This window comes from Falco biarmicus, chromosome 4 (genome assembly GCF_023638135.1).
Source record: "Falco biarmicus isolate bFalBia1 chromosome 4, bFalBia1.pri, whole genome shotgun sequence".
Classification (NCBI taxonomy): Eukaryota; Metazoa; Chordata; class Aves; order Falconiformes; family Falconidae; genus Falco; species Falco biarmicus.
This window is the reverse complement of record NC_079291.1, coordinates 75,798,520-75,824,206: the sequence shown is the minus strand read 5'-3', so window position 1 is coordinate 75,824,206 and position 25,687 is coordinate 75,798,520. Positions and strand designations below refer to the sequence as shown.

The 25,687-nt window shown below is 52.3% G+C and overlaps 1 protein-coding gene across 1 annotated transcript in view; it reads right to left on the bottom strand.

The window, feature by feature from the left end:
• The window catches only part of LOC130149157 (ankyrin repeat and fibronectin type-III domain-containing protein 1-like), a 209,122-nt gene extending 184,023 nt beyond the window's left edge, over positions 1 to 25,099 (bottom strand). The window contains exon 1 of the mRNA XM_056338474.1: positions 24,979 to 25,099. Coding sequence (XP_056194449.1) covers positions 24,979 to 24,995 — 17 coding nt within the window. The 5' untranslated portion in view covers positions 24,996 to 25,099. The remainder of the gene's footprint in view (positions 1 to 24,978) is intronic.
• Positions 25,100 to 25,687: the final 588 nt, after the last annotated feature.

Below are 25,687 nucleotides of genomic sequence, written 5' to 3'. Positions count from 1 at the left end.
AAGACAATAGCCTTCCTCAATTTTCTGATCCGCTTTGAAAAGCTGCAGGAACCCAGAATTAGTTATCCAGACCTTTCAGTTTAAAAATAGCTCACGAAATAGATGAGCTATTTTGTATAACCTGCCTTTTCCTTTCATTACTCCACCGTGCCAGAAGCGGATCCTCTCTGCCCTGCCTACCAACATGCAGAGAGCTGGGCACAAGCACCTTGAGGCTGGCACCGCAAGATAATACAAAGAACTAACCCCACACACCCCAGCAAGCACCCCCAGCCCCTCCTGTCATCTTCCTACAGGCACCTGCACCCAGCACTGCAGCCTCTGAGCTGCAGAGAAATCAACCCCTGTGATGATCCAGGGTTTCATCCTGCACAAAGCGGTACAGCTCCAAAGCCAGTCAAGTTCAGCACTTGGTTCATCCATCAATGCTTCACCTAGATTGAAAAAAGTTACTGCAAATAAATCACTTACAGACTTTCCCAAGATCAGCTCTGGCTGGTATGTTTACATGAAATCACTACAGGAGTACAAGCTGCATGCTGGGGACACTGATCCCCAGCCTGTTACACCTGGAGCCTCTCAGCCCCTGGAGATCTGACTGTCCAATTGATTTAATAACGAGGCAACTACACCACAGCTCTGCAGAACATCCATCCTCCTGCTGAGCACAGCTGGCAAGTCCCAGGTTGAAGAAGCCTCCAGCTGACGTAACAGCGAAGGTGTAAATCACAACACAGCTCTGTGCCATAAGTCACAGCAGAGCAGGAGGGCACGGCGTGCGCCAGAGGCCCAAGAGCTCCTGTAAGCAGCACCTTTGCCCAGCAGCACTTGAACATGGGGAGAGACAATGCTATTGCCAAGAGACAATGCTTCTGCATAGAAGTTTGAGCCCACGAATTCTCAAATCCAGCAGGCTTACTCAACCCACCTCGTATGCATCGCTTTATCTGGAGGTGTAGCTTAAAAATGCAGGCATATTACTTAAGACCATAACTACACCCCTGCTAACCTGTTAGGTCCTATGAGAATGCGTGGGACTACTATATTTAGATATTAATAACTCCAGTTAGCGCATCCTCTTTACTGAGGACCTGCCTCCATTCATTTGCTGTCATCCCTGGGGGTTGCATGGCTTTGGCAAGAGCAGTGGGAGCCTGGCTGCCCTGAGCCATGAGAAGGTAGTGGGGTCTGTTAGACATCAAGCTGCTGAGCCTGGGATGCAGCACCTCCAGTACCTCTGTGCACATGGAAATGTGTGGTCTGAGCATCATATTTCCTTGTTTAATTTGCCCACATTAGCATGAAGAAATGAAATAAAACCACAAAGTTGCTTAACAGAGCTAGAAAAAACACTCTCTAGAGTAAGGACAGGGTCAGACATGGCAACAGCTGCCTTCTGTTTGCTTTTGGATCCCAGCCGTGAAGCGTTCGGCTTTCAGGATGCCAGCAGCCAGCTCAGCTTGAGGCTAGGGGTGTCAGCTGGGGCTTCTCAATGTACAGGCATGGGGCGGAGGCGGGGGGGGGGGCGGGGGGGGAAAACAGGCAACATCTCAAGTAGCTTGGGTTAAAAGTGACACTGATTTCAAAAGCATCCCATACTTCAATCAACACTTATTTTTACTTCCATAATCAACTGCATGCAATCAAAGGAACAGGCTCAGTATCTGCAGGTGCACTCAAGCCCTGGCGCTGGGGGAGCTGGGGGCACCAGGCACCAGGAACACTCTCTACATGCTCAGAGCCAGTCCAGAGGAGCTGCCCTGGAGCACCTGCATGGCACGGGGGGCAAAATACGCTAAGGAGCAGGGAAAGCACAGCTCCCTGCATCTCGAGCTTGGCCACACTGGACCACCTGGGCACTTGGAGAAGCTTCTTCTTGGGGGAAGCACATCCACCAGCCCCACACAGAGCTGAGCTTTGACAGGCAGCAGCCACGACCAACGTACAGTGAGCCACTCTCTTGCACAAGGGAAGCACTCAAAATACATCCATACCCAGCATCCCCCCAGAAAATTTGGTACATGAGCTTTACACCAGCAACACCACTGTCGCGACTAATACCCCAGAGCTAGGAAGGCACCGTGACATCTCCCATTACATGGGAAACCCCCCGGCTCATCCCAAAACACAAGATCCAGGACTGTAGCACCCTGTGCGCAGGAGATCGATAGGGTGCGGAGCTCCAGGAGCATCTCCTAATCTCCCTCATGCCCGAGACGTGGCACACGCTCGCTCTCATGTGGCGCTCGGCTGCACACCAGCAAACCCCAGGGACATGTCACGCTCCGCAGCACCTGAGGAATCGACCTTCCTCACACCCAGCTCTGCACCAGCACAGCAAAAACCTGAGGGCAGAAACCAGGGTTTCTCTCCACAGTGCCAAAAAAGAGCAGAACAAAGCTCCCAGCTCAGCCACGAATGTCTCTGCGTTTCCGGAGAAACCGCAGCGTGCTTTGAGTGAGCGGCAAAAGGGCGACCATCTCCTTTAGCCGCCGAGCGAAGAGGGGAGACAGCACCAGCACATCACGCCTTACCATCTCAGCAGCATCGCAGAGAGCAGCAGGAGGGGCCCAAGCAACAGACCTCCAACTTCTTTTTAATCTGCAGATGCTTTAATAACCCTTACAGAGTACAAGATGCTCAACAAGCAGAGAAGGTGGTGAGTGGGTATCTTGGTGCTATTTTTCCCCTCCTCCCACGTGTCCCCACATAGACCCACACTGCCCCTCAAGTGGAGAGGCACCATGTGCAGGTCAGCCAGAGAATCTGGGGACACATTGCTCAAGCTGGTAACCCTCTGCCCTACTGTGAGCCCACACAGAGGGGGAAAAAAAGCCCAGAGCATCATCAAGTACTAGCCATGTCCTACAAGCTGCTTGTAACATCCAAGGAGGGATAAGCCACCCAGGCACAAAGCAGTTTTCCTAATTGCAATAACTGTGTTTACATGCAAAACAAGGACATGCGCACCCTAAAGCTGGGGCTGGGCTTGCTGCCTCCCACCATGACCCTGAGCACAGCACCAGCGGCATGCTCCCAAGGGATTTCCAGCCAGCCCAATGCCACCCCTCCACAGCACGTTCCCCTTATCAATCCATACCCCAAACAAGCTGATAATGAACGACATGTCTGTCTGCCCAGAGGAGCCCCCTCACCACTGCACCTTGTCCCCGAGCACAACCAAGACACAACCCCCCTACAGCGGCTGCGTGCCAAGAGGCTCCATCAGCCCCGCAGACACACGCACGTTCAAGTCCACTTGCAAAGCCACTTCTTGCTGCCCGTGCAGTGGAGGACTTTGCATGCAGCAGCACAAGGAGCAGCAGGAGGGAAGGGCAATTGCGGCACAATAATCTCGTTCCTCTAATATGGAGACAGTGCAGCAGCACAACACAGAAAGCAAAAGACACAGACAAGCAGGTACACGTGCACGCAGTCACCCAACAGACATCCGAGATGTGACATCGACACCTGGGACATGCCCTGGGCAGAAAGGCAGATGCCAGGGCACAAAGCCTGCCAGAGGTGTCCTGTGGCAATAAGCTGCTCAGGAGCCCTAAACAGTATCAAGGTGACGCTTCCAGGGCTCTTGGCTTGCTCCCAGCCCACTCCCCAGCCTCAGGAGAGATAAAAGGAAAGCAAAGCAGCAAGGACTGCATCTTCCACCCCACAGCCCCCTGGGCACACACAGAGGCACCAGGACAGACGGGCCACTGCCACCCCATACCTGCACTCCATGACACTATAGCAACAGCTCCCGCTCCGCCGGCCACGCCGCCCAGAGCGCAGCTCCGTCCTTGACTTCCTCAGACTGAAGTACTCCGTCAGCTTCCCGAACGAAGCCATGGCCCCTGCGGCGTCCAAGTGCACGCACGCCTGTGTCCCTGGGTGCCAGTACCACCGCACGCTCATGCATGCTACACCCCAGCTGCACTCGCTACCCCGCGTGCTCCATCAGCCCACGGGACCGGGAAGGGAGCGCTGCGAGTCAGAGAGAGAGAGAGAGAGAGAGAGAGACAGGAGGAGTTTAGCCAGGAATTACTTGCTGGACAGTCCACAGCGCACTCCACAGCCGATCCCTCAGATTTTGATGGTATTAAGCCCTGCCTCCCGAAGCCAGCCGCAGGCACCAGGCTGCACGAGAGCGGCTGGCAGCTGCATGCCTGTTTAGTGTGATGCTGCAGAGCTGAATTAAGGAGGAAGGGGTGGAATAATGCTGCCCACTGGAAAGGATCCCTCAGTAGCAACGGCACAGGTCTGTGAGTCCCCACAGCAAGTGCCCACTTGGCAGGTGAGGGAGCTGGCCTCTGGGGACGTGGCCCAGGGTGACTGTAGTGGCCCTCGGCCAGGCAAGGGGATGCCGTCTGGATCAGAAGATGATAAATCCCAAGAAATCAGCCATTCAGATGGATTTCCAAAAGGTCTGTTCTCACGGCACACAGACACCAGCACGGTAGGTGGAGAGGATCCCCGCTTGCTCTTCTTGTGGCTATTCAGAGTTCACCAGGTTTCCTCCCTCCCTGTTTTCTAAGGCAGAAGACACCCCTTAGCCTCCAGCAGCACCTACCTAACGATTTTCCAGCCTGTCACCAAACACCTGAGCAAAAGGAGGACAGACACTTAAAGCAAGCAAGTCTGATCAGTTAGAGGTCACCTGCGGGCTCTGCCCCCCAGGCTCCAGCACAAAGCCTTTCTACAGCAGGCAGCAGATAAAACACACGCTGAAAACCTGAAGGAAATCCTACTGCCAAACCTCTCCTAGTCAGGAGCACTTGTCTCTGCATCCTCAGTGCCTGACGCCAGCTGGGCGGAGGAAAAACAAGGGTTTCAGAAAAAAAAAAAAAAAATAAAATCGCACTACAGCCCCACAGAGCAAAGCCAGATTAAGTCAGTGAAGCGCATCCAGTGGAAGGTTTGTCTGACAGCGACTCACAGCCATGCCAAGAGACCCTCAAGGAAACAGCAAAGAAAACCGGCTTTAACTCAACTGGCAGACCAGCAAGCTACCTTTGCGTCCTCTTGATCCCTCCATTGTGGATGCTGTGTTAAAAAATAAACAAAATCCCATTCATCGCTACTTCCCTGCTTAGAGCCATCCGCTGCACGCAGCCTACGAAGGACGAGCATCCGCTGCCGAAAGCTGCCGCACGCCTTGCCAAGCCTGCTTTTCCTCCGCCTTTATTTTCTTCCCTCTCCTCCAGGCTCTGGTTCGGCTTCCCGCTCCGAACAGAATGCCTGAAGCAGCAGGGTGCACCCCACAGAGCAGGAGTCCCACGGCCCACTGGCCCCCAGGCAGCCGCCCACTGCTGGCGGGGACTCAGAGCCACCGCCACCACCCTTGCCTGCCATTTCTGGAGTGGGGGGGTTAATTTGTTTGAACCATCTCTGCTCCCTGCCTCCCCACTCCAGGCACTGACATTCATCCCAGCAACACAGCGAATCGGCACAAACCTGCACACAAAGTGGGGGGCTGGCAATGTGCGGGGGGGGGGCCCCCGTGGCCATGGGGACCCTGCCAGCACCTCCACCAGGCAGGTACACGGTCCCCCCGCACCTTCTCCCTCCCGTTCGCACACCAGGAGGGGAGAGCTCCAGCTTGCTTCCCTCTCACAGCTGGGGAAAATAAAGCTGTACCACCCGCTGCTCTGCACAGCCGCCCCCCTTCGCCTCCCACCTTCTCCCTTATGGGCTCCACCGCGGCCGGGGGGGTCCCGGGCACTCCCTACCATCGATGCATCGGCAGAGAAAGGGCTGAGGCAGAGCCCCCGCCCGCTGCCACTCAGGCACAGCATGAGCCAGTAACACTGTCACCCCTCTTATCTGCCATCGGCTCCCCGTTACCTGCCATGAAACGCAACACGTCAAAGGAGGTCAGGGGAGCCGGAGAATAGCGGAGGGGGCTGTCAGGGGGCAGCAGAAAAGCAGCCCAGGGGGGGACCAGACAAGGGGGAAACAGAAGGGTATAACTCCCATTTCCCTGCTCTGGAGGAAGAGAGTGATGCCGGCTTGTTGGGAGGCAGCTGGGTTAAGGCACACACGCACCTTCAGAGGAGGACGGCAGCAGTTACCTGGCAGAGATGATATCTGCTCCTGAGCTACGCCAAGGCAACAGGAGAGGGGCTGCACTGGGCAGCAGCAGCGAGGATGAGCAGGGTTAATTTGAATCCCTCGCTTCTCCTCCTCACCACCTGATGGGAGGGCAGAGGAGCAGCAATGCTGCCCCAGGGATCCTCTTTGGCATTTGCAAGGCAGAATTCTTCGGGGACAAAAGGGCAGTTTGGAATACTGTAGGAAAAGCAGCAGGGGGATCAGACAGACTGAGGGACACGCTCCGAGGAGCAAGCCAGTCTTCCCCAGGACTCCAGCTGTGTGGGGGACACCCCTGTGGCCAGGGACACCCCACAATTCTGCAGTCCCCTTCTGGGGAAGGAGGTAGGTAGGAGTCACAGCTCTTCACAGGAGAGTCAGACCTCCTGCGAGGCTCGAAGCTGACTTCATAAGCCCAACAGTGCTGGCACTTGCAAAACCGAAGTAAACCGCGCCTTCATGAAACCCCACGTCTGGATAGCTGGGAGTGGTGGGATTCAAGGCACCAGTGCCTGAAAGCTCAGAGAACACCTCTGCCTGTGATCAAAAAGTGATACTCCAGAGGGGACTGCTGCCCCACAGCCCCCACCAGTGCATCCCAGTCTCTTGGACCAGGCTCACGGGGGGAGCCATCAGGCTGGAAGCACAACCAGCCCAAGCTCCCACATCTCTCCTCTGCATTTTAGTCTCTGGTGACTTGGGGCAAGGGAAAGGCTGTCTCCTTTCCTCCAAGGCAAAGGAACAAACCTCAGATCCTTCCTTGCTCAAGGAATGACATGGTCATCCCTTCAAGAGAGGGCTGTCACACAAACCTGCCTCCCAGAGAAGTTCCGTGCCTTTTATTAAGCAGCAGAGGCAATCTGCTGAGATATTGCTGTTAATGTGAAATTGGAGATATTTCAATCTGCTGTGCTGGGGTTTGCAGCCATGTACGCAGTGATGTGAAAGTCAGATTCCCACTTTCACTTAATAGCAGAATGAAACACTTTATAAGTGAAACAGTAGTTTAATTTGGAGGAGACAAAGTGATTTTTAAGAGGAGCTGTGGAGGAGACTGTTAAATCAGAAATCAAAATCCGTACAGCGCTGGGACTTTCTGGGTTGAGGTAATGCAGAGCACTGCTACACGCATCGCCAGCCCTGCGCAACCATCACCAAGACATTTGTACAAGCATCTCACACCTTCGTCTGCAGACATTTTGGAAGAAAAAAAAAAAGTTATAAACACAACCATGTGGTTGTCTGGGTCCATCTCATACATTCCTGTACAAGTGCCTGTTCAGGCCATAGAGACCAGCACTTCCCATTTCAAAACTCCCCAAACACTGTGAAGCCATCGCAGACATGGGAACTGGCACCAAGCCGAGCTTGCAAACCACCTCCACACTTTTTCAGGCAAAAGTCATTAACAGCTCACTCACAACAACCTCCAGCACCACAAGTTCCAGGGCTGCCCGAGAACAAACAGGAAGACATCTCTGCCAGGTCCCCTCCCCAGCCAGCATGGTGAGACACACTGGATGGCACTGGAAAGTGGCCCTTGCATCATCCCCAGGAGTCTCCACACAGCGAGGTCACCATGCTCCTGAGCCCTGGGTGATCAAACCAGATATTGTTGCACCTTTGTGCCTTCCCCTGGCAGCTTTTATTCTGATTAAACTTCTCGGGTATGGCTGGGCAAAAGCAGGGAAGAAAGCAAAGGGGGTTCTTCAGAGCTGACAGCTTCTCAGTCTGCTCCTACGGTGCCGGAGGACTCCAGCCCAGTTTCTCCAGGGCTTCAGTTCCACTCCTCCATGCCAAGACCACCCAAGACAAGTTAAACATACCTGCTCCCCCAGCCCTGGCTCCTCTGGGAGCTGCTTCCCTAAAAACCAGTCAGCTGATGCACTGCCCATCCCTGCTTCTCCTCCAGCATTGCTTTTAGCAGCTTGTCCCTCCCCTCAGGACAGCACAGGTGATGCTCACAAGTACCAGCCCTCCCAGTGTCTAAGGGAAGTAGGTAAAACAGAGTTAAGCCATACTGGGAATAGCCACCCCATTTCTACAAGCAAAACCTTGGCTGTTCCACCTGGCCTTTCCCAGTCTGGCTGATAGTAGAGAGCAGTAACTGCTGCCTCTTTTGAGGTCCTCCAGCAATGCGGAGGGTGGAATCCAGCAGGATGCATAAGTGGAGTCCCAAACAACAGGTTGGAAATCAAAGCAGTGACAACAGAACAGTCTAGAAAAGCAGCGAGCCGAGCCAAAGCCCGAGCAGCTGATCAGGGATGGAGCCTGAAGCAGAAGGCACTTCTGCCTGCTCATCCTGAGACATCCCAGAGCCAAAGGGCAAGATTTCTCAGCACTATTTCACAGGGCAGGGAGGACTCTGTGGGTCCTGGTAACCCAGTTCCCATCCGCTGTGGTCAGAGTCCCTCTCAGCCAGAGGGGAAAAAACATCTGCTGAGGTCCTAAAACTGAGGGGAAGCTTCCTGATCCCCCAGAGAACAGCTGTGCCTTTGGATCAGGTTGAGGAGGATCTCTCATGAGCCTTCTTTTAGTGCCAGCTGGGGAGGAACCAGCTTCCCCAGGTTACCTGGAAGTAGCTGAAAGCACCACAGGAATTTGTAAAGCTTTTTTGGGCAGGAATTTTCCAAACTGCTGAAAATTGGCCACTGACATCTGACATCAGTCCCCTATTAAGCCTCATGTAAATGAAGCCAATAGTGAATAATTTTGATAAACACCATTTATCTGGTGATTGGCAAGGTAAGTTCTGAGCACTTATCTTGGGGTTTAGGAAATAAAATTCTTCCACCCTGTTTGAAATACACCCACAGTGACTGAGCCCCATTTTTCCCACAATCAGTGTACTAAAGTGCCATCAAATGTTATAAAAATAAAATTAGAGTACATTATTTCACAGGATGAGCAAAAGGAATCATCACCATGTGCACACAAAGAAATAAATCAGTTCATATTGGCATCTAACATAAGAGAGATGCACAAGAAACTACTAGCAACTATTAAATGTCCCAAAAGGCCAAAAAAGCACACACACACACTTCCCCCTCTTAGAACATTGCATTGCAGTTACACATGAGCTCCAAGGTCCCAAGTCATTTAGGTCTTTAGGAGATTAAAATAATTCTATAAGCATCCTATTTGTAGCTGGACCAGAAGAAAATATTGGTGTGACACAGTGCAGCACACAGAGATCATGCAAAATGAAAATATAAAAACCCTTTTGGTGACCCCTTTTTCAAGGGACAAAGGTACAGAAAGCATCACTTCAGCCCACTACCAGCACATGGTTGTGTGAGGCACTCCCTACCTAAAAGCTACCAGTGAAGAAATGTGCAACAGGACTGAGGGGTGTCAGGCCACCGCTGCCTTGGACCAGCCCAAAGCAGCCACCGTAGCACCCAAGGCACAGGCTGGTCACCAGCAGCACTAGCAGGACCTTCCCCCACTCCACCTGCTCCCTCCAGCCTCCCAGCTCAGCCCCTCTCCTCTGCTCCCAGCCCCACCAGCTGTCTGGTCAAGGGGGACACTCAAAGATGCAGCAGCAGAGCTGCTATACTAACTGAAACACAATCTTCAGCCTGGAATCGCCTCCTGGGAAGCTTGCAGAGCATCACTACAAGCATTTTGGTGAAGCTGTGTGGTGCTGACTTCAGCCCCGCTCCTGGAAGCGGCAGCGCTGAACACACCCAAGTGCTACAGTCCCCCCCCTGGGTGCTGGCAGCATTTGACAGAAGCACTTTGTGACAGCTCAGGTGCCCAGATGTGTGGCACTGTGCTCCCTTCCTCATCCTACATGCTGGCACTCACGCTTGGCTCCTCAGGTGCTGGTGAAGCCTCAGACCTACCCCAGCTAAATAAGGGGTGCAGCAGGCCAGGTGTGGGTCTGCCTCCCTGCAGGAGGGCCAGTGAGCCCACCCCTCCTGCCTGCAGGGACACCAGCCGGGGCACACCGTCAGTCCCACAGTTTCCCCTGAGATCCATCTCCTGGAGCATCCTCACAGTTGATCTCTGCGTACACCCACAGCAATACCAATAAGCCTTGGGGAACAGAGGGAATAGAAAAGCATCAGACAGAAGACACACATGCACACACCCCTCTGTTAAAACCAGGCTGGGGTCAGAGAACTTTTCAATACAACTCTTAGCTCCAAATCTAAGATATTATTTTTTTCTCCTTTTGCACCATCCTTGCAGCCTAAGTCAAGCAGATGTGCCTGTGCTGTGTGCGAGCAAGAGCCCACAGCAGCACCACAAACACTGGGTCCTTGCTGTTGCAGCCTGAGACTTTTGGAAGCCAGCTCCTCAAAATGGTGCAGCCCTGGGACTAACACACACTTACTGGCAGAGCTGTGAAATCCTACAGAAGTGCTACATTTTAATACAGCTGTAATAAAAAGCAGAGTATACAAGAGGCTGTATAATTTCACTCTAACTAGGCACTTTGCTTTAATTGTCAGTTATATTGCATTACATAGAAATTTCAGTGCTGATACCTAGCATAAACCAACCGCATCAATTTAGTAATTTGCCTGATGTATCACTGTATTAGAACTCGTTTAGCACAATTACGCTCATTCCAGCAGCAAATCCAGATGTGCTGCCCAAGTTAAAGTTAAAATATCTTTGTTCTTGTAAACAGCATTGAATTAGGATAGACTTCATAGGGATAGACTTCAAAGACATGTTCTTCTTGTAATTTGGGCCACTTTCCTGCGCACAAACACAGACAAGGGCCAGCATTAGCCACATTAAAGAGTTAAGATGCACTGCAGCACCTGACATCTAAACACAGCCCTGGGTGCTGGTAGCCTGGCTGGCGGCACCCTGCTTCCAGCCTGCCAAAATCCCTCCTGTTGCCCTGCAAAAGCAGGGAACCCAGCATCCGACTCCTCGCCTCGCAGGGTGAAGCGCACGGAGGCCAAAGCACTCTGGTGCAAGTGAGTATCAAGGCGAGTTTAGCTCAAAATCTGCCTTCACAGAGAAGCACCCAGGAAGCAGAAGTGTAACCACTGCCAAAAGCCAGGCTGGTGGGCAGCATGGAGGCAGCCACAGCCCCCACCACTGAGATACTAGTGCTGATCCAGTCACTCACCTCAGCAGCTCATCAGCACCTGCCCCTTTTCAAAGCAGCATGGGATGTGCATGCTCATGAAATCCAGCTCCCTCTCTAACCCCCCTAGATCGATGGGAGTTGCCATGCTGTTTCATCCCACTTAAAAGTTCTCCCCACATGCAACACTGTGCAGTTAAGTCACAGCGCACACAGGGACAATTACATCCTAAAGCAGGGACATCCCTGGTGCCTACTCCTTGATGGCAGCACAGAAGCCTGGCTCAGGCTTGCAAGGGAAAGATAAGGGCAGGAGAAAGCAGACAGCAGCACAGCCAGCTAAAGCAGTCACAGGGACTTTTATATACTTGCTAAGAAGTAAAAGAGAGAAAATGGGTTGGTCTCTGCTAAAAAAAAAAATGGTTTGTTGAGCTCAAAAAGGCTGAAGAAAGTATAAAACAGAACCAGTAACATGATGGGAGGAAACACAGCAAAAGGAGAAACAAAGATGGAATAATCTGAGGACACCCAGAGCTGGCAGGACTATCCCACAGGGAAGGGGTGCTGCCTCTGCCATCCTGTGTCCATACCTGGTCACCTCGGCTCTGGCCCCCCACCACCAGTGGAGCTCCACCCAAAACTCAATTATTTCATACAAAACCCCCAGATTCTGCTCAAGTGGGACAAATCAGGCATGTGCCATCCCCCTCCCCATGCCCTCAGCCAGCCTGGGAACAGACACAGCTCAGCACTTACCAGTTCTTTTTCCCGCAGCCCTGCGAAACCCTAAGCAAAAATTGGAAAATTCACTAACATGATAAAGTATTTCAGAAAATAGAAAGTAATTCTTGCAATTACAGCCCGGGAAACTTTGTCAGTCTTTAGAAAAAATAATAATCAATATGGAGCGAGCAGTCTCCAGGCTGGGAGAGTCACAGGACTACAATCAATACAGCTGCCTGTATCCATAAACAACTACTTGTCCCTATCTGGATGGCTGAGGAGGAGCAGCCCGCTCCCACACCCAGCCCCTCTCCCCACCTGGCAAGGTGCCAGGACTTGCAGTGCTCTAGCTGGAGAAAGAGAGCACAGAAGAGGCAGAAAAGGGATGGAAAGGTTGTGCCTCACTGCCAACCCACAAAGACACCTGGGCTGCACGGTTTTCACTTGGTGTTGTGCTCTCTCTGCTGCTCCTGACGGTGCGCACGCTGCTGGGGCTGCTCACCGTGCCTTCCTCTGCCCTGGTCACTTTGCTTGTGACTTCCTAACATGTCTGTGACTAATGGAGACTGCCCAAGCCGAAGCCAGGCTGGGCGGTGAGCCCTCCTGGGAGCTCGCCGGGGCAAGGAGGTAGCACATAGCGGCCACAGGCTGGAAAGGAAGCTGGCAAAAATGCCATTAACTGCCAGGCAAGGGAGGGCACCTTCATAAGCACCAAAACGGACAGAATGAGCCTCTGACCTGCTCCCCTCAAGCACTCTGTGTGGCCTGCTCTGAAGTGAACTACAGATAAATACAACCACCCTGCTGGGAAATTACTCATCCGTGACCTGGAGCTTCCCTCAGACTTTTGTACAAAGTCCTTCTCCTGATCGAAGAGACACGGCAGCATGGTCCTGAGCAGCTCCCCTTCCCAGGGCTTTGTGATCCAAACTGGCCCAGACTTTTGTGAACCAGCAGCGGACGGCTGCCCCGGAGGAGGCAGCGCTCAGATCCCACAGGAATTTGCATCTTCCCCACTCACCAAATAAGCACAGCATCCTCAGGGGGGCACAAGGCTCCCCAGGGCCAGGTGCATGTCCCAGAGGGACACAGTCATCCTCAGTGGCCATGAGCCAAGGGTCCAATGACAGGCACCCACATGCATCAGAGAAGGACATTTCTACTTCCAGCTTCTCTCACCCAGTAATGATCCCATTTCTGCATCAAAACAGAGTCTATTAAAATCTCAGCTTCTTTCCCAAACAATAGATTAAAGTAATCCTCTTACAACAGAGCTGGCCGTGCTTGCTGCAGTCAATGATTGCAAACTTTCACGCCTGGAGTCAAATTTTAACTTTTCATGTCAAAACTCTGAACAGCACCATCGTCAGATAGATGGGGATGTTGGATTTACGCAGCATAAGGCTTTCCATTTAAATTAAGCCAAAAGATTTCCCCCAGGTTATAGCAATTTAATTAAAACAAAGTAAAAACAAACCTTTCAAACTTCCAAAATGCTAGTTGTAAAATTAAAACCTCTAGGACTGCCAAACAGAGTACAGAACCCAAATAACACCCAAGGGAAAACAAATATTTCAACTTATTTCAGTAAAACAAAGAGACTGACAAACCAGATCACATCGTATACTTCACAATATAAACAAAAATATTTAAAGCCCTCATCGGGCAGAACAAAGACAATTACACAGATGGCCAATGCCACCAAAATGAGAAGTCGCATATCGAGACTCCTCACCCGAGATGATCCCCACTGCCCATACAGCTCCAAGTCACCACTTGCCCCGCTCAGATCCTCACCATACAGTTAGTGGTGGAAGACCTCTGATCAAACAGCAGCTCAGGGGACAGACATCAGCTTTTTCAGCCCCTGGGACCTCCGTGATACTTGCAGCCCTGGAAGCTGGTGGGACTAGCTGTGTCCCTGTGGGGCAGCCACATGCTGGGCTCCCTGGAAGTCCCCCGTCTCCCAGTACATCAGGCCAGCCTGCAGGAGCCCTGAGGAGCCTCGGGGCTCCCAGACCGCTCTTCCACATGCTCATAGTATACCCATGCTGCGAACACCTGCTCCAAGCCCAACACTGCAACCACACATAGTGTGACCAAGGTTTCTGCTGCTGAGGAGAAATGGTGAGGAGAGGGAGGGAGATCCCGTCAGCACCCTGCACCCTCTGCCCACATCAGCTCTTCCCAGCCGATGCTCTATTCCTACCTTTACCTTGCTGCTGCCCTGCTACTGGCAGAGGGAAAGAAAACCCTGGGGATGTGCCTGGGCAGGCTGATGGGACAGACATCTCTGTCACACCCTGGGTTCCAGCCACTCACCTGGGAATAGAAAACTCAAGACACCATCAGCAGAAACCATGCCATTAGGACCTGGGATGAGTCAGCTGAGCCCCTGTGGCATGAACGAAAAAACAACCCAGGCCACCCACACTGCCTCAGCACTCAGCGATAGAGCGAGCTGACTCATCCCACAGCCACGCAGCCACTGGACCCGATACGAGGGGGGTGGAGGGAGGTGGCTCGGTCCAGGGGCACAAGCATCCAGACCTTTCCCCAGCGCCCACCAGGCGCTGTGCAATGCAAAGTTGTGACCTGAAGACCTGTGGGGGGAACATCACGCCCTCTCCCATAGGCCTGGGGATAAAACTCAAGGTGCTGCTTTCCCTCCCAAGAGGAGCTCAAGAATGTCTCTTGGGCTACTCCCCTGCTGCAAGGTTATCCCTGGCCCCAGCAGCTCCCCATCTGCAGGATGGGCTGCCCCTGCTTCAGGGGCACAGAAGAGGTATCCCCAGCTGTGAAATCTCATCAAGAAAAGAGGGGGGAAAAGGAAGATTGCATCTTACACACTGCATCTTCTGCTGTCCCCATACTGGATGCCTCCACTTTGGTCCCCAGCTTGCAGGCAGTAGGTCTCTGCACTCTGGACCAAGCCTTTTGTCACATCACGGTGGCAACCATTGTCAGACCCTCAAACTTACTTCAGTCTCCACTTCCAGTGGAAGGAGCAAGTGCCTCTGTGAGGCACTGTAGATGCAGTTTAAAAGCAAAAGTCGGGTGTCCTTTGTGCAGCGTGGCCTCGTGTGGCTCATCTCGACTGGTCCCACAGCAGCTCTGCCCTTGGCTCAGGTCCAGGCAGCATCCCCACAGGACACCTGGGGCAGCAGTTTGGGATGCCTAGCAAACCCTCAGGGTTTCCTTGCATCCGCTGTTGCGGAGCACAAACAAAGCAGGGCCACACAGTGTGGGCAACCAGCAACCACGATGGCCACTGGCCACCCTGTGTCACTCTGCAGCATTCAAGTCACAAGAAGCAACCTGGTACTTTTTCAGTCTAACATCTCCAGGCTCTGCCCCAGCTGGGTGATGTTTCCAACTCAGCTGTGTCTTTCCAGCCACTCATTTTCCAAACAAAGCCCAGTTTTTTCCTTCATTTGTAGTGAAGCATGTGCTCCTCTCTGCTACGGGGGCCATGGCAGGACAGGCACCGCAGTGGCAAGTGGCAATCCCATGCCCTGGGCCTCTTTGCTAACAAGAGATTTGACCACAGAGTGGGACAGGGCTGAAAAGATCATGGGTTAGATTTTCCTTGGTGCTTGTAGCAGGGTGTCCCACCAGCTGCTGCTGTGAAAGGTCTCCCTACCCAGCTGGGCTGGTCTCATCGATGCTACACACAGCCCATGGGGCAACCATGCAGGAATGCCACTGAGCAAGGCGTCCTCCTGGTCCCTACTCCAGCAGGTTAAAGCAGGAATGATGTACCAGGGAAGGATCTTCTCGTCCTGCAGCCAGTGCAACCCACGCCCTCCCCAGTGCACTGCAAACGCCTTGGCATCTTTTCTGCCACCCCCAGGGATGCAGAGCAGGCACTCCACATATGCTTTCAGGAAGAAGAAAAAAAAAAAATCCTTACGTGCATCCAGGAAAAAATATTTTAAAAGGTCACTCTGCATCTAGTGCATGGAGCAGAAAAATTTAAAGCAAGCAGGGAAGGTGGGAAGTACCAGAGGATATCAAATGGGCCACGTTTTAACTGCACACATCTGCTGGCAGGTCAATATTGGCCAAGATGCATGGAGATGTGAGCTGTGATCAGAGCAGCCAGACCTGTGAAAGACTCATGGATGAATGCACTTGTAACAGCACAAGAAGCCCCACAGGGCTCAGGAATAAGATTAACCGATAATAGGGCAGCTCTGGCAATTTAAGCAGCTTTCACATCACAGTCACTTCATCAGCCCAGAGAACTGGAGTGTTGATGTCTGTACCAAACATCACTGGTGGGGCTGATCTGCCGCATTGGATACCACTGCTTCTGAGGTTTGGTCACAGCCCAAATCTCTCTGAATCCCCTCAAGAAGTGAGCAGTGAGTTCTGCCCTGGAGCAGAGTCAAGGACAGGGGTTTTCTGGCCCCAGACTGGGTTCTGGCATCCCAAGAGCCCAGCCACATGAACACACAGAGATGTTGAGAACTAAAACATTTTCAAGGCACCAAGATGCAAATAAAGGTAAATAACAGGAAAATTAAAAAAAAAAATCCGAAGATGTAAACCATCATATTCATCAACAGAGAGTCCTCATGCAGAACTACAGCTACAGGAGCTAAGCTGTGCAAGTCCAGGCTCAATATGCCTTCTTCAAACCCCCCAAGCCCGAAAACATTCTAGCCATCCTCAACCACCTCCTCTCAGGTAAGCTGCATCCGGTGGCTGGACTCTGCCCGATTTGCAGATGTGTCTTTGTTATCTGCCTACTATTTGCAGAGGAACAGAAGGGGAGATTATACCCTATTAAGGTACACCCCAGGCACTGGCTTCAAGTCTTTGATTTACTCTTTTACAGGTCACTGTCTCTGTAAATGTATATCAAAGGCAATTGCCAGCACAGTCAACAGCTGTACTGGTGGTTGAGCATGAAAAATGAATGAGGCTTTCCTCCCAAATTACTCCCACCTTGCAGAGAAGGCTTCAAGGACAGAAAACAGGGGAGAGGATGGAAGAAAAGGTCAGAGCAAGCAAGGGCATGTGGCAGAACACAACATAAAAGCAAATTCTCAGAAGTAGGATGGGGCAGTGTGAGCTGGACCAGCACAGCCCTCTGACTTCCTTGCCCTGGCACACTGGACCCTGCCCAGGGGGCAGCACAGGCAGCATCAGGCTCAGCAACACACCAGCTGATTTTCAAAAGGCCTTTTATTAAAAAAAAAAAAAATTAAAAAAAGCTATTCAGAACAACAGTCAGAAACCCTGAAACTCTTAAGAAAATGGAGCAAGCAGGGATTTTAAGGATGGGAAGAAAAGAAATCAAATGCAGAACTGACCTGCTGGAACAGGGTGTTGGTAGCAGTCCTGCAACACCACATTTCAATTCCTATGCAGTTTATTTCACACTGCACAGGCCCCAGCTGATGTGACCCGAGCACAGAGAGCAACCTGCCTTCCCTGACACCCTATGGACATGGCATTACAGCCAAGGACAGGGAGAAAGCAAAGGAGCAACACAACCCTATGCCACCCCAGCTCCCCTCCAAAGGCTCCAACTGCACCAGCTCCAGTTACTCCAAAGGGTAAAGCCTCTGGGGTAGTATTAGAGCTGTATAAGAGATCAATAGCAAACACACAGAGTCTGAGTGTGCTCCCTTAGCAGCTTGCTGGATTAAAGATTTAATGCAATGTGTCCCTCTGGAAGAAATTACACAGGCTATTAAGAAAGATGCACCTCTCATCTGATGAAATCCAGCAATCATTGCAGCAATACGTGCAAACTAAATAGGCTCTGTAGAGCAAAGGGAAAGCTGCAGTTGCTCTCATGAGCCCTTTCTGGATAGAGGAACCAATGGGTAAAGCAGCAGCTCTATTAGCAGTAAAGCAAATGTGCAGACACAGCCATACCGTGCCTGTGGAGAGCGAGACAGTCCCTGCTTCCAAGGAAAGAAGTAAAACAGTGCTTGGCAGCAATCACTCGCTGTTTCCCACTGGCACCCAGGGGTTTGGGAGGCTGCTGAAGCAGGGCAAACAGCCCTGGGCCAGGAGCACCAGGGGACCTTCAACACCTCATAGGGTCTTGCTTTCCAGAGAAGAGCAAAGGGACGCACCCCAGTCGGTCGTGTGTGTGTTCCCCCGAGGTGGCAGCACCTCAGCACTCTGGGAACCCAAAGTATTAGTTAGTGCTTCTCTTGATACACAAGCAAGCATTAACCCCAGGTCCTCACCCAGGGCCAACAGCACTGGAGTGCAGGCTGTCACAGCAACAGGAAAACCATATGCTAAAGCATCTTATTACCTTTGGTGGATAAACATGGTTTAATATAGCATTATTCAGGGTGTAGCAAGTGCCTCTTTCTAAGCAGAAGTATTGTGCTGCAGACAGCAGCACTGGTTACATTAAATTCAGCTCTGACATCCCCTCAGAGTGTTCAGCATCTTCACCACAATGGAGTCTGATCAGTAAAACATCAGACTTGACCAAAGGAAACAGATGCAGGGAAAAGAGTTCACGTACCAGAGCTCACATCAGTATCCACAGAGCCCTTTTGTACAGCAAAACCATCCACCCAGCAAGATGCACCTGGAGACAATTTTCCCAGGGAACCTGAGCCGAGACCCCTGAACTCATTCAGTGTGGACCACAGATGTGGGGAGAGTTCCCAGGTCCTGAGCGTGCCCCACAGCATTAGCCATGAAAGAGCAGCCACCTGCACGCCTGGCACTGCTGTGCTGCTCTCTGGACTCACAGCTGCCAATTCCCACTCCTTTCCAAGGCAATCCATTGGTTTGGGTGCTGTGCCAGGCTCCATGCCACAGAGATCCAGGAACCTTCACAAACACACAGGGCAGGCGGCTGGCACCTCTCTGCAGAGCTCTCCCACCCTCCCCCCAGCAAGCATGTTACCGTGGGGTAACACCCCACTGCAGGGAACTGCTTTGGTGGGGTTTATTTCCCACATGCTGCATGTGCCTTGAAGCGACTTCCTCCAATGCCTTCGCTGCTGGGAAGTTCATTCCACAGTCTCAGCCTTGCTCTGGGAACATGCCATGCAACCAAATGGCACCAGTCCCCGTGGTCAGCCCATGAGCTCCATTCCATAAACATACCCCAGCAGTGGGGCATGTGCATTAAGGTACACACAACTGTGCATTCAATCAGAAAAGTTTGCACGGCAGTTCTGCATGGTGACCTGCGACAGAGGTGTTGCACCAACAGGGCCTTGCTTCACAGACTGTCCTTCACATTTTCCCCCTGCTGCCCCACTCCATCTTCCCAGCTGCCCACTGAAGGGTGAAGCTGAACCATCCACATACTCTCCCAACCCTGCCTCACCCCCTTGAAACCTTATGTAGAAGCTCCCACAGGACCCAGTTGAAGGAGGACTTACAGAAGAAAATAAAAGCTAAAATTCATAGCTGCTCTGATCAAAGCAAGGATGCCCACAGATTTCCAAACTCCAACAGTGAGTAAAGTCGGACAAGTAGAAAACAGAGATGTCTGTGGCAGCCTGAGAAGACAACTTAGTTTGAAATGCCAGCTCCTGCAGTCTGTGCAGGAGACACAGGCTGGCTGGTGGCACTGCACTGGAGCCTTTAGGGGACCAGGGTGATAGCAGCTGCTTACTGACATCCCCTGGTTTCCCCACCCAGCACCTGCAAAGCTCACAAAGGGCTGCTGCAGGCAGAGCACTCCTTAGCTCCCGTAGTTTTCCACTATAAGCATCAGCCACGGTTCCAGCAAAAAAACACTTTCCCAAAGCCACAGTGCCTACCCGACAGTGCAGCGTTCTGCCCATGCACCCTGCAAAGGGAGCCAGTTTTGGGAAAACAGCCTGTTTTGGGGGTGAGCTTCAGCAGCTGGGTCACTGCAGCCCAGGGAGCCAGCAGCAGCAGCTGCATGCTTCTGCTCTGTCCACAGTATTTATTAGCTACACTTGTCAGCTTTGAAAGCTGGTGCTTTTTGGCAGCTCCCTTCAGTGAGCACAGACAGATCCCATGGCTCAGCTGGCAAGCAGCTATTTGCAGGTTATTAATGAAATAATTTGCTGTTTACTGCAATGATTCTGCCAAAACACAAGCAAAAAGAAAAAGCATTGTGGTCACTACCAGCAAACCTGGCAGTTCACAACAGGTCAGGGAAACAAAAGTTTTGGGTATTACCTTCTAACAAGGCAGGTTTACAGGACCCTGACAGTGGCCCAGGCTCCTCCTGTCACAGGTGCAAAGGTGTTCAGGACAAACACTGCCTCCTGCCAAACCCCTTAACACAGAGGGACAGCAGCAAAATGACTCTGTGCAAGCCCTCTCCTGAGGAGCACACATTCACTCCAGGCACTTTATGGCAGAGCTGCAGCCAGTCCAGCCAGGCTGTGAGCTGCACCCCCATCTCCCCACAGCTGCAGCAGAGGGCCAAGCATCCCAGCAAACCCACAGTGATGCAGCTTGGGTCCAAAAGCACTAACTGCACTGGCTGACACAGCCGCGCTGCAGTTGCCAGCCTCTTAACAGTGTTTCCTCCCAAAACACCGCAGGGAAAGCAGAAGAGCACGTAAAGGAAAAACTGCCAAGCTGCTCTTGCTTTGCTGTTAAACAGGGAATCTACTTTCACCAGCACATCAAGAGCCTGTGAGATCAAGAAAATACATCCCTTCATACACTCTCCAGGGCATGTAGCTATTTGCAACCTGAAAAACAGTTGCTGTCACTGCACATCTGAGGAATTATCCTGAGCACAACAGCATGGCTTTAAAGGAATAAGTACTACCCAAACTGCAGCTTGTTGCACACTTCCTCCAAGGTGGCCCCAGATGAGCCAAACAGCAGGATGCACACCTGCAGGGAGGGCCAGCAGGATCCCCCCCCACAGGGACAGAGGCTGAGGATGCCCTCCAAGCCCCAGTACTACCATCAGATCTCTGCAGATCTACTGCTGACAGCCCTTCTCCAGGGGACTCCAGAGACCCCCGCAGCCAAGGCCCTCTGGTCAAGCCCTGGCCAAGGCAGAGATGCCCACCTCGAATAGGGAGGCTAGCAATGGGGCAGCTGACATTGGGCCTTGGGGACATCAGTCACAAGGATTTCCAGGGAAGAACAGCAGTACAAGCTGAAAACGTGTCACTTGAAGACCAAAAGGTCAGCATTCAGTTTCCTGCTTAAACAGAGTGAAAACAAGCAAAGGACCCGAGCAACACAGAGAAATGCATCATGATGTGCTCCCCAATATGCCACCTGCACAGCAGATGTGACCAGTCCAGGGCAAGTGCTGCAGTAAGGGCTCCCCAGGGAAGGGCCAGCATCCATCCCCTGGCCGGGCACCCCAGGGCATCAGGCACCCAGCTTGCCTGCAGAGTTGGGAGCAGACATCGCCCTCCCTCCCCTTACTCACTGAATAATTAATCCTTCAGAAATTAGTACGTCTTTAACTAAGCCAACTCAGCAAATGCAGTGAGGAATTTCTAGGTCAGAACTACAAGAAGGGCTGGGGGGTGGAAAATATTGGAAATAAAAAAAAGAGCTTTAGGGCTGTCTCCTGTTCATTTCCAAGGGATTAGCACCCTGCTCTGCCTCACCTAGGCAGCCAGGGCCAGCACCTCCAAAGCAAGAGTTTGGATGAGAATCACACCTTGTCATCCTGATGAGGGCTGACACCACAGCTGCCTTCTGACATCACCAAAGAGCAAATTTTTGTGCAAAGCATCTCTCTCCATCTCATACAGTTCATTTTTCAAAGCAGAGAGGAAAGCATCTTATGACAATTATATTTGTTATGTCCCTCTTGCTTCAATGCCTTTGACATCTTAACTGCCATCTTCTGCAGAGGGCTTTTTTTCCCTTCTTCCCAAACCTGTAACCCAGGGATGAAGCAAGCAGGAAAAGCCCCAGAGGCATCATATTTCACAGCACCAGCAAGCAAGACCAGCCCCCAGTGAAGCCCCTAAGCCCACTCCTGCGGCACAGTCTGTCTCCGTGCCCAGAAGCACAAGGGGCAGACAGGTTTCCAGTCTCGGTGTCCTGCCAAGAGACAGCAACAACTGCCACAAGGTGCTGGGAGGCAGATGCTCCCTTTGCCAAAAGCTGTATCTGATGCTTGCACAGCTCTAGGTCTGTCCTTCCCAGGAGACAACCTTTGTGAAAATAAATGAGTAAATAATTTAGGAAAATGGATCTTCCCTGCGATACATATAGGTATTTGGCCACCCAAAAAGACCTGGGACTGTGGAAAGGACACGCACAGAGCTGGGGTGCAAGGATGGTACCAGGGCTCAGGACAGGGTGGGAGGGCTGAGCAGCGCAGGTGAGGGAGCACCAGCAGTGCACCCCACTCCTGCGAGTGCCAAAGCTGGGGGGTGCTGGGTGAGCATAGTGCCGCATTCCCCTCTTATGTCTCCGACCCCATGCACTGTGGGGAACCCACCCACGGTCCCACAGGGACCCCCCCCAGCACCAGCCTGTGTCCTGCTCCCACTGTTCCCTGTGGTGCTGCCCTCCTCTCCTCCCACCCCTATCTGGGAAGCAGGGGGTTGCGTGGGGGATCAGAGAACAGGGTCAGCACTTGCAGTTTCCCACCTTTCGGTTAAAAAGTTCAGCCAGAAATACCAACAGTGTGGGAGGATGGAAGAGGGGGCAGAGGGCTCTAGCAATGGCTGCAGGACCCCCGCAGCCATCCCCATCCAGCCAGGATGTGTAGAAAGGAAATACAGAGGGACCAGGCTCCTGCCAAGAGTCTGGGGTGGAGGGATCCCATAGAAAGCTGTTGTCCCTCTTGCTCACACATGTTAAAACAACCCTGACCACCACTATTACAACCTCTGGGAAACAAGTCCAGCCCCGAGAAGTGTTCACAAGCAGACTCAGAGGGAGGGTGGCAGAAACTGGGCAAGGGAACCAGCCCATGCTGCACCCACTGCTTACTCTGCTGCTTTGTGCGACCTCTTCTTGTGCCAGTCACAAAGACCATGTCCCCTGCAGGCAGCCTGCTCAGAAGCTCTCCCTCACACCACCTTATCTCTTCCTCCAGTTTAATCTGCCCAGCACCCTGCAGTCCACACTTGTGTTCAGAGGACAGACTGCACACAGGTACCACATCCACCACCAAGACCCTGTCCCAGCTCCAGAACCCCCAGCTTGTCCCTTTACTACTTAGAGGTTGTTTTTTCCAATGTCTCCTTCCGCACTTTAAGACAGACATGGACAAATGGAGCCCAGAAGAGGGCATGGAGCTCAGGAGCAGCAGTGCAGATGGTTGGTCCCTCCAGCTGGTGGGCTACAGACTCCCCCAGGGGCTCCATCCCTCTGTCCCATGGCAAAAGCACCAAAGCCTTGCTGGAGCATGGATATCCAGCATCCCTTTCTCTCACCCATGTGGCAAAAAGTGCACATGGCAAAGGCTGAGGTTACTGCACCTCCAACCAACCAGGACCACAGGCCCCTTGGATGAATCCTCCTCCCCGAGAAGGTGGACACCCAGCAGGCAGCTCCCTGTGGCAGCAAGGGACCATCAGGGACAGGCAGGCAGCCGGACTGGACCCAGCACAACCGGTCTGTGCTGTTGGGGCATGGCCTGGCTCCTGGCGTGCTGGGGACCCAGAGCAAGCCCATGGCAGCAGCGAGGCTGGGGCAGGGGGGGGGATGGCAAGCACACCCTGCCTGTCCCCCAGGCGAGGTGGGGGCAGCTACAAACAATCCCAGCATTGAGAGGCTGCTCACCCCAGCCCATCTGTGGCTCCATGAGCCTGTGGCAGACAAAGACAACGTTAGCCGATGGCGAGCCCTGCCAATGCGGGGGAGACAAACCAGCCTTTGTATCTGCAAAGGCAAAGTTAGCTTTGGGGAAAAGACTAGATAGCTCAATGACTGGAGTCTGTGCTTTGGCTGCTTTCCACTTGGAGGTTTCTAACCCACGTGCAGATGACAGCAGCAGTCTCCAAGGCTGTCTTTCTCTTGCCTGCCCCACTCACAAGACAATCTGAGGGTCCCACTGCAGGTCCTACCTCACGCAGGGACCCTCAGCACGCAGCACCAGTCCACAAACCCACTCACAGCAACAGGAAGAATGAGCCAAGAGTGGTTTGACACATTCCAGCTTAAATCCATTTGTCAGCCGCATTTCTTTTGCCCCTAGACCAGCAGAGAGCTGGGGGCTCAAAAGCATTCCCCCCCAGGGATAAGCCAAGCAGGGTCTGCACTTCTGCCCTCTGACCTGGTCCATCCTGTCCTTTCCCAGTGCTTGAACTTCATGTCCAGGCCAGCAATGATTTCCATGTGCAGAAAAAAAAAGCCCCCAAGGACAACAGGCTTTCTCCTGTTTTCTCCCTTCCCCAGCTCCAGGATGAGAGCAGCCCTCCTGCCTGCAGCCCACAGTGCAAACCAGCACATGCGCTGCGTTTACCTCCACACCCCTGTGATCCTGATCCCAAGTGATCTCAGTACAGATCTTAAGGTGAGAAGCATTTAGCAGTGGCCACCGACAGCTTATGCACAGCCAAGACAGCTCAGCCCAGCACATGCTTCCCAGGGGAACCTCCCTGAAAAAGACAAATCCTCCCTCCAAGTTAATGGGAAAACAAGACCAAATATAAAGGGAATCAGAAAGAGTTTTTTTTTCTTTACGCAGCACTCATTCTGGAAAGCTGACATAATGGACTGAAGTTAAATACAAATATTTATCCACTGCTACAGTGAAAGTATCAGGTTTGACAGTACGTACATACCAGGTTTTCACTACTGGTACAAACCCTGTCATTCACACCTTCCTTAATCACAGCTAGTTCACATTGCATTACACCAATAAAAAATAAAACACTTGCCCAGCACCCCCCACTACCCATGACTGCTGCACCTGTTGTGGTACTGGTAGGTATTTGTTGGACTGTATGAGAACAGGGAAAAGCAGGGGAAGGCTGCAAGCCCTCAGTCATGGCATTTACTGCTTACCCACATGGTGAGGCACAACCTCTCTCTGCAGGCAGAGGTTTATTTTGCAACATGAAAATGTAACAAAGACATCGGCATTGTGCACGCCGAACGCTGATGTTGGAGGGTCAGGCATCAACTCTGCTTCCCCAGACACCAGCACACCTCTTCCTCAGTGAGCGAAAGACAGGGAGCATGGCACAGCCCCGACTCACCCTTCGGCAAGCTCCATCCCTCCCCTCGCCTCAGGGTCCACAGCAGCTCCTCCCAGGCTCCAGGCGGCCGAGAGATCATGCGCTGTGATGCAAACCTCCACGCTCCACCATTGCTAGCCACCCTGTGCCGCTGGAAGGGAGAGAGAGATGAAGACCCTGCCCGTTAGTGAGACGGACAGAGCCCAGTGCATCTTCAGCACATAACCAAGAGCTGAGCAACACCCTCAGCCCTGCAGAGGGGGACTACCACATGCCCAGCATGGTTGCGCTTCCCACCCAAACAGCACCCAGAACCATAGAGACATCAGCCCAACACAGTCCCACCCAGTGCCTTTGGCTCATCTCATCCCTCAGGCCTGAGCAATTACCTCAGTTTAAGGTATCTCAACAGCCACGAGCTTGGGCACGCTGGTGTAAAAGCATACTCTGTAGGATGCAAACCTTCCTTCATTTGCTCAGTGCCTCTAACATGGAACTAGGATGTGCTCTCCTCTTTCTAGATGATTATCAGTCACTGGATTGATAATGCATTATATTAGCTAACAGATTACACTAATTTTTTGTTTGGCAGTAAAAAGCAGATATGCGAGCAAGAACTATGGGCTTTTGCTTTCATATATCCTTCCTCTGCTGTTTAGCACTAGTAGCCAAAATGTATTAGTGCTTCCTCCTGACCTCAGTAAATATGCATGGCTTGGCAAGAACACCC